At 52.9% G+C, this 12,485-nt stretch overlaps 1 protein-coding gene across 14 annotated transcripts in view; it reads left to right on the top strand.

Moving 5' to 3' along the window:
• Positions 1-12,485, top strand: part of Rim (Rab3 interacting molecule) — a 60,643-nt gene that overhangs the window by 37,837 nt on the left and 10,321 nt on the right. For 10 of the 14 annotated variants that reach the window (XM_076897269.1, XM_076897263.1, XM_076897264.1 and 7 more), the window contains 7 exons: positions 3,227-3,256; positions 5,568-5,718; positions 5,994-6,157; positions 6,258-6,433; positions 6,780-7,011; positions 8,126-11,214; positions 11,319-11,498. In XM_076897269.1, coding sequence (XP_076753384.1) covers positions 3,227-3,256; positions 5,568-5,718; positions 5,994-6,157; positions 6,258-6,433; positions 6,780-7,011; positions 8,126-11,214; positions 11,319-11,498 — 4,022 coding nt within the window. The remainder of the gene's footprint in view (positions 1-3,226; positions 3,257-5,567; positions 5,719-5,993; positions 6,158-6,257; positions 6,434-6,779; positions 7,012-8,125; positions 11,215-11,318; positions 11,499-12,485) is intronic. The other 4 variants (XM_076897266.1, XM_076897271.1, XM_076897272.1 and 1 more) reach the window with 3 other exon arrangements.

Consider the following 12,485-nt stretch of genomic DNA (forward strand, 5'->3'; position numbering starts at 1 on the left):
ACACGTCGTGGGACCGGAAACCGCGGATCCACATGGACCTCGTATATCGTAAGACGCAGACGGACACGTTTGGGACCGCCTCGTCTAACACGTTTCACTTTCTCCGAGGAGAGGGCTCGTTTAGTCGCATCTACGCGTATATGTATATACATATATATACGTAGAGACACCGCTACCACGTTTGCATGTAGATTATACGTAGAACACGCTTACGTATGGCTCTCTGTCGAGCGTTTCGTTCCGAAGTCAGAACGGACGGAAGTCGTCTTTTTAGCGGGGATTGTTTTCAGCGAGTGAAGACGACGGTGCTCGTCGCGAACCATGGAGAATGGGATGCGCAGGCAGGAACAGGACGACGACAGGATAAAGACGTGGGGGTGGTTTCGGAGCTCGTGCTCGATAGCGTGTCTCGCGTGTCCGACGCGAGCCGAGGAGGACACCCGCGAGATTAACGCGCGGCGGTGGCCCCGCGAATCGATCCAGGCGGGGGCCGTCCCACCGATGGGCGGCGGATAATTTGTCGGCGAGAGAGGAGCGGTCTGGAGCTGTGTCGTGCAAGGTTCCGCGCCGCTGAACCGGTGCATTTCGTCAGGAATTAATGGTACTTAACGGGAGCGGCGTGCTCGTGTCCTTGGCCAACGGGAATCGCGTAACTAATCTGCCTTAAGATCCCGTTTACAGGTCTCGTAACCGGCGCCGTAACTGTCCTCGTAATGGTTACTCCCTCGGTGGCGTGCGACGCGCACTTAATCGTCAATAACACGAGCCGGTGTCGTTGCTCGAGATTAGCCGGCCGTTCGAGCGTTCCGCGTCATGCGTCTTTTACCGCATCGTTGCGCTTCTTCCGGTCCCTCCAGGAGGGAACGTTCCTCGATTGCTCCAAAGTGCACACCGTAAAGTCATCGAATAAACTAATACGATACACGTGTCAACGGCAGACGTATTGAAATCAATCAGCAGCGTACGTCTCGCGTACTCCTGTCTTCTTCTGCTTCTCAGCCGCTCGCGAGTTACGCGTCGTGGTCGACTTCAGCCAGGTGGAAGCTTCGCAGTTGACGATCTCAAGAAAAATGATTACGGGGCGGAGTGTTTTTTTCGGTAACTCGCGTGAAACGGCGTCCTCGTGACGTAAAGCCGTCGATCACGACTGTCGAAAGATAGACGGAGACAATGCCAGGTGGCGGCGAGGGGGTGTGAATACGGGCGCAAGGAGGGAGTGGGTGGCGGGAACGGGACAGAGAATTAGAGAAAGAGAGACAGAGAGAGGAGAGAGGCCGAGAGCCAAGTTATAAAACTGGGCAACAAGCCAATTGACATGCCAGTTGGCCTGCAACCACCGCTGGCTGCGGAAGCCAGCCTCTAAGCCTCGTATCCATATTAATATTCCAACGATGACGTCCGATCGTTATTTGTGAGTGCAAAGTGCTTACCCATCGGGCCTTTCGATCCTTTATTTTTCTCGGCGAAAAACAAGGCGGGAAAAATAGGGGGGGATGCTTGTTGGCCGGTGAAAATAGACGGAACGAAGATACGGACTACGGCAAAGTGACGGGGGGTTGAACGAAAGGGGTGGAACGGAAAAACAAAGAGGAAACGAATCGAAGCCTACGGCTACGGACAGTGGTAACCGCGGCGAACGGCATGTCTAAACAAATGCACTTTGAACGAGTCGTTTAATAAAGTTTTTTGCCGTTTGCGCAGAGGGTCGCAATTCGTGCAATTTCCTCGAATTTCGTGGCCACCGGCGACTTTCGAATTCAGTGGATCGCGAGGGTAATCGGTCGTGGCCTGTGACGAGTTAATCGGTTGTCTTTTTAATCCTCGAGGATCGCAGGTTCTTACGGTCGCAAATAGTGTATATACCAGTCAACCATTTCTCTCTCTCTCTCCCTCTTCCTCTTTCTCTCTAACAACGAATGTCTGAAACAAGGTGCACGGTAAAAGTATGTGTGTTGTACGAAGGAAGAGGAAAAGAAAATGATGGAGTGTGCTCAGTGCGCGGGTAATTATAGAATCGTTGGTGCAGTTTGGATTGCTCGGTGGCCTTAATTCGAAGGCCGCTCAAAGAACTCCGGAAGATTGAAGATTCACGAGGTTACCACTTGGCCGTGCCGATGGAATGTCGAAGACGGGTGGAATCCGTTTCGCCTCGAGACCCGCCACTTTGTCCCGCCGCCTGTCTGTCTCTCGGTTACCATTTCCAGCTCTAATTGGTCGGACCTTTGTAAATTTATTCCGCGGATGACGCTCGGAATGCCGCGTCCCTCGAGAGCGTTCTCGATCGTCCGCGTCTGTACCCGCCGGGCGGACAGTAATGCGATCGCCGTACGGAAAGCACGATCCGCACCACCTCGGCTCGCTCGCTCGCTCGCTCGCTCGCTTTCGTTTTGTAATCAATCCCCTTATCTGTCTGGAACCCTCTCCCACGATTCGAGAGTGCTCGAATAATAATAGCGGGGAAGTTTCCCGGGGACTCGTTGAAAATTGCACGGCACAGCGTCGGAATCCTGGTTAGGGAAGTTGTCTTCGTAGCAGTTCTCGGCTCGCGAAACTTTCAGACTGTTCAATTTTTCATCGCGCAGACGGGGATCGGTTTCCGCGACGCCTCGAGGTCGGCCAGGAATCTGTAGAAACGAATCGGAACGGCGCGTGCTTCATTAATCCAGACTGGCCTTAATCTCGATGCGTCGCTGACCAATTTTTTTTTTTTTTTCTTTCCGTGATCGTCACGCTCCAGTTCGGTCGACGGTGAAAGCGATCGCGTGCGCGGAAAACGCGCCGCGGGACGAATAATTGAAACATCCGGGCGACACCGGGGTGAATCGGTCGGCGCGCGGTGTGCAGATATTTAATAACCTTCAATATCGCCTAACAGGATTGTCCGAAAGGGTTTCACCGGTGGTTACATTAATAAATCCACCGAGTCGGCGGCCGCGACGTGTCGCACGATCAGATTACTCTCTCTTCTTTCACCGCTACGTTCTTTCAGCCCCTTATCGAGGGCACGTGTATCTTCTCCAACTTTCGCGCTGCCTCTCGCGAATCAAAGACACACCCACGCGGGGCGAAGCTTGTTTCTCGCCCTTTAAAAACGCGATCGACGATCCCAGCTCTGTTGATCGGAAGTAACGATAGATTGATAACTCCTCGCGGCTGGCGATAGCCAGCCCATTTGGTCGATTGATTTCCCTTGTTATTTACCTTTGTTCTGTTCTTTGCTTTTTAGGTTTCATAATATGCCGTCGAATTATAAGCGGTACGGCATTACAAGTTATTACTTCTTCTCTCTCTCACACATGAATCACGCAGATCACGCAACGTTCTCTTGCATCCTCACCGTTACGTCGACCAGCGTACCCCTTCGCGTAGATCGGCTCCTCTCGCAGGGTGTAACCGAGCGTAGGCACCTGTTCTTGCATAGAGAGTACGAAGGGGCGCATTTCGACGCGATCCCCCGAGCGATTGCGAAAACACGGAAATAGTAATAGCGAGAAGAATGAGCCGTGTCAAAGAGGCTAGAGCGCGTATCGCCAGACGTATTCCCACCTTTCCTCGAACACGGCGACGATTAACGACTTGCTTGAGTTTCGCGTCATTATCGACGAGAAACGACGCGAACGAACACCCACGATGCAAAATCATAGGAACGCGTCACCGTGCATCGACAACAGGAGGGTTGAAGAGATCGTTCCACGGCTCTGATTCGTCTCAGCGTCGTGATCAGACGAGTTTAATCCTTGGCCAGGTCGTCTCGTTATCGTCGACTAACCTTGTACTAAAATAATATTCATCCCAGGGCCTCTCTATCTATCCGGTGGAAATTCACGTGGGAATACGGTGGGGCTCGTTAAAACTACCGTAACCAATGACGCGTCTTCCAGACGTATTCGAGTTGCTCCCTTGCGTGTCGAGCTTCCATATAAAGCGACCGCAACGGCTTCGACTTTCCGTATTAGTCGCGGAGTCCGTACCGGAGACTGCCTCTCCCGGCGCACCCTCTTCGCGTTCCTCTGCTCGCACGTGGACCGTGCGGATCAGAAGAACGAGAGAATCGCACAGACCTCTCGAGCCGTTATTTCGCCCGCGTAGGAACCGTTTACGGTTCGTTTCTCGTCGAACGCCATCGCGTTTTCGCGATGAGAGAGAAAAAAAAAAAAAAAAAAACAAAAGACTAGACTGCGAACGATGATAAAGTAAACGTAGAAAGAGTCGAGGCGAGCGCAAGGACCGATAGTTTGGCGCTGAGATTCAGTAGGTCACCGATCATGTAGGCACACGTAGGCGTCATCATATGTCATCGCTTCTTGCATCTCCCACGTTTTACGAGACTTTAGATTGCGCGAGGACATGGCTTTTAGTTACTTGCTTAGTGCAATACGCGATGCATCGGCCGGGGTGGCTCCGTTCCCTTCCTCCGCCCCTCTCGCTCCTTCCGTTCTACCCGTTCCCTCGCCTCCCACGAAAGCTTTCTAACCGTGGAAATTTGTTGGGCAACGTCCAGTTCAACGGGGACGTACCGCGACGCTTATTGGCGGCGCCCGTTGCCAGGAACCGGAACGATGACTGTCAGTACCATCGTAACTCGTGGCGATTCGCGCGCGATCAATCTCCCGGACACGGTTCTGTATACGCATTTGGCTCCGCTGATCGGCCGCGGGACCATTGTTTACAGCAGCCAAGCCAGCCTTTCTTTAGCGAACAGCTTCTTGGCAACGGATACCGTGCGGTCCTTCCATACGCGGAGGACACCGCGGAGGAGACGGTTCGACCGCTGTCCGGCTTCGTTGGCAAGTAACTCGCGAGAGAGAACTACCCCGCGCGTGGATCGCGACGACATGCAGTGGCACGTTGCAGCAGATCGACCGATTCGCGAGCTGCTCCGCGTCCATGGGACGAGGTAACTCGCATTAGCATCTTGGATAGTGATTCGTTCCGGTGTTACGTTCGCGGTGAATTCGGTGAAGCAAGCATTTGACGCGTCGTCCGATCGATCGATTCTAATGCGAACGTTAAAAATGGGAGGGTGGGTGCGATCGTAGTAGCAACGAGAGGGAACAGTTGGTCTCTCGCGCTGTGTCCATCGTTTCTCGCGGCACCGGTGGTCGCGTAAATATTTGAGAAGGACGAGATTCGCCTAGCGGTCTTCCCCTTGGGAAACTTTGACTATCGATCACCGGATGGATCGCTTTTATCCCGGATCCGGAGACACACCATCTTCCGTCCGTTATTGTTTCTGCCACGTAGTAGAGTGTACTCGCATCCTGTGTTTTGGTTTGTCCGCTTAAACCGACGTTACGTTCGTTGTGTCTGACCGTCGGAAGTTACCGCCAGAAGCCACACGCGCAGCGTAGATAATGCATATTTGATACACGTACACGTATACGCGTGCAGGCGTATAGGTGTATGTAGAGCAACGCCAATGAGAACCAGCCTGGCCGCATGCACTCTGTAATCTAGCGCGAGATCACAGCACTCGCCTTTACCCCTCCGCCTATAAATAAAGTACCTATGCAAGCGTGACACGACGATCACTAATTGGCGAAAAAAATGAACGCATGCCGGAGCAGCCACTATTCCAGCCCCCCGCCGGAAAGGGAGCTGTGCGTCGACGGGGAGCATCGAAGTCGAAGGGACATGTCGCCGCAGGGGCGTAAACGGGCCGCCCTCATGATACGGGATCAGCCGGCGTCTATTTCTGGTTACCAGACCTATCGCAAGGTGAGTAGCTGCGTCATTTTCACCGGTTTCCATCCTACGCCCACGGTAGGCGTGTTTTCTTTCCGTGAATTTAACGATCGTTCGGCCATAGATTTCACCTCTGTCGGAGCGTCTTCCGTCGAGCACACCGGCAGAGGCGCGTACGTGTTCAAGTCGAATCGACTCCACCGTCTATTCTCGTACGACTATTCGGACGCGTTCGCGTGCATGGATCATCGATTAGTTTTTACGCCACATCGCGCGGCGTTAGTTTCAAAATCCTCTCTAATCCCCAGGACGATATTCACGGGATGATGGGCCACAGATCGCACAGCGCAGCGCCCATGGACTCGCCTAGCCTCCGGTACCGTGGACGGTCTCAAAGCCCCACCGGTCATCGCTCTCTGTCTCCGCCCGAACACAGATCCATGCCCTACTCGCACGGCTACGTTCCACCCAGGTACCAACTACTTAACGATTATCATCGAACGACGAGCCTACGCGCGGCTAACGGAACCACGAGAATTTCCATGGAACGCGATCGTTCGCTTGCGTTACAGGTTCAGCTCGAGATCGGCCACAGCCACGCCCACCGGTAGTCCCAAGAAGAGACAGCTACCTCTGATCCCGATGGCTCTCAAGGAAAGGGCCGTGCAGGACCTCGAGGAGCGAGCTAGATTCATGAGACACCGCACTAGGCAGGTGCACTCCACGTACACGAGTTCCGGCATGGGAGGTGGGTTTAATTTCTATTTTTACGTACCGGCTGGATTGTTAATTCGAAACTTTTGGAATGCGCGATATGAGAGCGGGTGATGAAAGTTCGCGAGGGAATCCGCGCGACCTAATTGACCCTGTTCCCGACATTTTCGACGGAACTTTGCAATGGGATATTATTAAAGGGCGGATATAACATTTCGTATCGCGGGACATATAAAATTGGCCACGATTTAGGGAACGATATTGCGAGGAGTACACCGTTCTGCTCTGCGAATCTTTGAAGTGGCGTCTCTTCGCGGTGATGAAAGAGACGTACCTCGAGAGACGATGCACCTTCAAAGGAGGCGATTTCCATTTTTCAGGTTGGGAAAGACACTACAGCGGGCTGTCGGACTCGGATCTGCCCTCGATAGATCAGGATCCGTTATCTTTGCCGCACACTTACCGAATGCACAGACCGCGAAGGGGACACTTGAGTCCCGACAAAGACGTACTTGGAGATCTCGGTGACTCCGATATGGAGAGTATAGCCTCCGTGACGAGCAGTGCCTTCAGTACGCAATCGGAACGACCACGTGCCTCCAGGGGACTAATGTGAGTATAGTTCGATGCCATTCTTTACTCTTAACTATTCGAGTCGATGACCTTGCATTTCAAAGTCAGTGTACAAAGCAAAACGAGTTCCATAGAGAAGAAAGTATCCCTTTAGAGGAGACAGCCATCCATTGTACCATTTTTTACGTGACACTCGGGCGAATCGTGTCCTCCACCCGTGCGCCTCTACGTCCCAACGTTTCTGTTCTCCGTTTCCCACCGATTTTCTACTCATTTCATAGTTCATCCACGCAACTCTAGCTTGAGCCTCCACTCTCGTTGCCAAGTAAAAAAATTGTCGTTACGCTCGTCGATGGACCATGTACACCGCGCGCAGAATGGAACATTTGATGGCTTACCTTCTCATCGACGATAATCCCTGAATTAAATGGACATTGCCGAATGAAATGACACCCCGTAGCTGCACTGTCTCATCTCCCCCCCGCCTGCTTGTTAGGTCCCCCAAAAACATACATCCTCCCGCGCTCTCTTTCGAGGAACTCTCTCTCTCTCTCTCTCTCTACCTACGTTCTAGTTGGCTAGACTGCACCTCCTATGCACCGTGTCAATGTCCATTTAATATTGTCCCATTCTAATAAAGCAGGGATTAGTGCGTGGCGTTGGTCGAACGGCTAGGTCTACCTACGTTTAAACACGTCACAAATTACATATATGTACGTTGTGTGTGTATAAATCACGAAGAGACTAATCAATCGTCGCACGTCCAACCTGCATTTATATATGTATATATATTTGTTCGGCGAGTGACAAATGCAACAAAATTCTCTCTCTGTACCGTTTCTAATCTCTCGTTACAAAAAAAAATGCAAATGAATAAGAAACGTGAACGAAAGAAAGAAAAAAACTCAGAAACGAAACCGGCCAAAAACCATGTATAAAGTATACCGAGAATACGAGACGTAGAAGAAATAGAAGGAAGAAGAGAAATAAACGCGTTCGATCGATCGCGAACGTGCGAGTAGAGTCTTTGTTTGTTCTTTGATAAATGTCTAATGAAAAGAAAAAAAAAATAAATATGAAGAATGGGCTAAAAAGAAATCGTTAATCTAACCGCAGATGCGCTAAAACTCTATATGAAAAACATTGTTTGCAGACCGACAGTTAAAAACGTTTTAATACCCGGTGTCATATCCCCTATGCCCCTGCCCCCTAGGCGCAATAGGCGCAGGCACAGACTTAGGGTACCCTGCAGCGAATGTCACTGTCCGAACAACAATCCCACCAAGCCCAGGAGCAACAACCCCAGCAAGCACAATCCCACCCCGCATCCCCTCGTACGGAGCAAGTCCGCAGTGGTGCGCTCGTTGTACAGAAAGATGCGTACGCCGTTCACGAGGTCGCAGACCGTCGACGAGAACATGCTGAGATATTACAGCCCGGAGACCAGCGAGTACAGCGTCTCCGAGGGGTACATACTCAAGCCAGAGGAGCTAACCGGTAGCTCCAAGAAACGTATACCGGAGATATACGTCGAGGATTGCCTTCAGGTCGACTTCAACGATCGTCTCATCGAGAAGTTTCGCGACAGGTACACATCGCCCTACATGCTGGACCCGTTAACGCGTAGACGGTCCCGTAGCTGGCAGGACCGTGCCGGCAGAACCGCGAAATCTAGACACCACTTGTTCTCGAGAGGCCTGCACGACGTTACGGACGATCACGGGATCATTAGGAACCTAGACGTTAGCTTGCGACCGCGTAGATCTTTTTTATACACGAAGGCTAGGAGCTTCGACTACGACGTGCTGCACGACCACTACGCCGACCGTTTCGGTATCGGAGTACGCGCGGGCACGCTCTCCCGTAGAGCAAAGAGTTTCGAGTACGATACCATATCCAGCAACATATTCAGCGACGACAGCCTGAGAACGGCTCGTAGAAAGCTGAAGAAGAACATGGCCATCAACGACGCCGGCTACGGCGACAAGATACCGGCGTTGGGCGATCAGAGTAAATCGTACTTCGACTCGAACGGCGACGACAAGGTGCCCAAGATTCTGCTCGACCGTGAGAAGAATTACGACTACATGATCAAGCAGGATCACAAGCCGTTCTACGGGTACGATTCCGAGTTCAGCTGCGGCGAAACCGAGATCTATATGCCGCGTTTCGATAAACGGAACATCGATACGTTGGACCTAGCGAGCAAGGGTTACCACTCGTACGAGCTGTCCGAGGAGAATTCCTTCAGCAGCGACGATCAGGTCGGCCTGCGGAACGTCCTTGGCCGCGAGGACCCCACGAAACGGAAGTACAGGGACTCGACGTTTCAGGAGCACGACTCTCTGTTCGCCAGAGACATATCGGAGAAACGAACGAAGAACCTCGACAGCGATATCTGCGAGGCGACTAACGAGCACATTTACTGCAGCATCGACGAGGCGCTGTCCGCGGAGGCTTACGCCCGGGACAGAGGCGCCGTGTCCGATTTAGAGCAGTACGACAATCAAAGGATAGCGGGTCGTTCGCGCAGGCGAACGAAGAGCAGCGACTCCTACTTGGAGAACGGCTACGACGACGGTTACGACTGGAACGTCGAGTACGACGAGGGGTTCGTCGACAGAGGAAGAATGGACGATTACGATGAACGGGTGTACGACTACGAGGATCGAAACGTTCCAAGAGCCGACGCGAGGATGTACGAGGATTATTACGACAGAAGGGAGAGCGCCGGTCGGAGTGGCAGACGGAAGAAAAGATCGTCGCAGTACGTCGAGAGCGAGTACATATCCGACGGTTACCGCGATTATCGTTCCGCGGAGGAGTACGATTACCAAACGCACAGTGGTCCAGAGTGTGGTCGAGCGGACGTGTACCTGGACAACACGATACCACGAAGGAGACGAAGGAGAAGCAGCAGGAGGGGCAGCAGGGACGTCGGTACGGCCGTCTACGAGAACCTGCCACCGTACCGCGACACCCTCACGTCCGTCAGGAACACCCTCACCGTTCCAACGTTCTCCGAAAGCAAACGATTGATGCTGCATCGAGCAGAGTCGACGCCGATTCTACGCTCCGACGAGGAGCTGAGCTCCTCGGATAGAGCGGAACGGGCTAAACGGCTGTCGCGCCGGAAACGGAACAGCAGCTGCCCCGAGGCGAGGGAGCTCCGTTACTATGACCCGACGCGAAGAAAAGACGAAGAGAGAAGTACGAACTTCATACTTGACTCGGACGAGGATTTCGGCTCGATGGAGACGGTCGTGTGCGCGGACTGCTTTCGTCAGAAGAACGCGGCGATGGTTAGCGAGGGTAGCAGTAGACCCGTTTACTACGGGACCGAGCAGATTCGCGAGGGTTACGCGGAGCCAAGGTACGAGTACGAGGACGCGCAGGCACGTGATTATCCGGAACCATGCGAACTGGTTAGGTCGGGATCGTTACGTTCGTCGCAGGCGTATCGCGGTAGGCGTAAGAGTAGCTGTCCCGAGTGTCGCGAGTTAGCGATGTCCTCCGAGTTAGGTAGGTCCGGGTCGTTCTCGCGTAAGAGCGACGAGAGGAGGCCGTCGTTAGAGTCGAAGTATAGGTACCGTAGGCGAAACAGCAGTTGCCCGGAGGCTAGGGACCTCGAGCTGCTCGAGAAGAGGCAGCAGCAGCAACGCCAGCAACAAGCCCAGCAGCACCCGAGTCAACAACAGCAGCAGGGTAGTAAGAGGAACGTAGCGATCAGCGACACCCTCGAGTACTACGAGTACTCGATGGAGAGCGAGAGCCAGTGCAGCGAGAACTGCGGATTTGGCCCGTGCGATCCGCGTAGGCCCCGTAACCGAGCACCCCACCCCGGTAACGCTAATTCAAGTCTCTTTGATTCCCAAACCGCTACCTCCGACACTGCTAAAAACTACCACCCACGGGCCGTCGATCACCACGAAACCTCACGAAACACGAAAACGTCGCCGCGCGGCTACGCCGACGAAACCGCCGTTGCCACGACCTCCCCGACGTCGTCCACCCGGCGGCGTTCGCGGAAAAAAACCGCCGCCGTCGATGAACCACGCGACGACGACGCGCGGGATCGCCGATCCTCCTCCATGCCCGAAAGCAGCGAGTACACCGGCCAGTCGAGCTCCTACGAAAAGACGTCCAGGAGCCAGCCGGACGATAACGAGCACGACGACCATAAGAGGGGTCAGTTCACCAGGAGTCTCAGCAACACCGACGCGCCACAGGACGACAAAGTTGGTGAGTGGACGTTTGCGTTACAATTGTGTATCGATGTCGCAATTCTAGTCTATCTTTTTCTCTCGCCCAACTGTTGTCGCGTTCACGTAATTCTCGTTCGTCAGATGGCAGTTTGAGCGACACGGCGATCGGCTTGAACGTCGAGGACTCCGCGAGAAGGGGTCGCAAGAGCTCGCCCGGCAGTAAAAGCGGAAGCGGAAGCAGCAGCGGCGGCGGTAGCGCAGTGCAGTACCAGTCGGGCCTCGGGAAGAAGAGTAGCAGCACCAGCCAGCTGTCCGCCACAGGTAACACATCGTCACACTAGTCGTTTTTGCTGATTCCACGTCTCGAACGTTGCGTGCGCGCGATGCATTGTTACTTTGCCCGGTAAATACCGATGCATTTCAAGAGCGGTCACGTGAAAGCGATTCGATTACGCGCCATACCTATTCTAACGCGATTACTAGTCTATCTTCTCTGTCTACTTCTTTCTATCTTGGCATCTTAATCTATATAGTCTGTCTCTTTGTAATATACCGATAGTCCCTCGAGTACTAGCGTAGCCATTAGTTTAGCGCCATTAGCGAGTAGATTTTACGGTGTGCTCTCGCTATGCGCTTGGTCGATCTCGAAGAAATTGTACCGATAAAATTCGTACGTGCACCCGTTGCGTCCCCATCAGGACGAGATGCAACGGATTTAAGAGCGGATTTCCCCGACTCTCACGAGGGAATCCGCCGTACGGGAAATACGATATCAAGAGCGCACCGTAAAAAGAGCCAAAAATAAAACCCAGTAAACGGGACAGTATGTACATTCTAATCGTATTCTTGTTTTCTCCGCCATCCCTCCTCATCTCTATCCGCCTTCTCTTCGACATGAACACATTCACACTTTACTTCTACCAACCAACTATCTCTCGACGCTGGGGACCATTCACGTCATCGATCTGCACCCACCTGCACGATTTCTCATCGTGGCGGGCTATATCGTCGCTCGCGCGATCGTGTCACGGGACAACACTCGACGCGGATCACCCTGAACGATCGCTGGAACGATCGCTCTGCTATTATGCAAAAAAAAAAAAAAATGAAAAACAAAAATGATACAAAATATACTACACCTTTACTACGAGCAAAAAAACTTCACCACACGCACCGTGTATGCGCATGTATCGATGATACCGTACATGCGTGCACGTTACAAAATAAAACCACGCGTGAACCACGCAAAATCGACACCACTGCAACATCCACCGCTCTTCTACTGCGTGAACATCTACTACTATTACC

This window comes from Xylocopa sonorina, chromosome 6 (assembly GCF_050948175.1).
Source record: "Xylocopa sonorina isolate GNS202 chromosome 6, iyXylSono1_principal, whole genome shotgun sequence".
NCBI classification, from domain to species: Eukaryota; Metazoa; Arthropoda; class Insecta; order Hymenoptera; family Apidae; genus Xylocopa; species Xylocopa sonorina.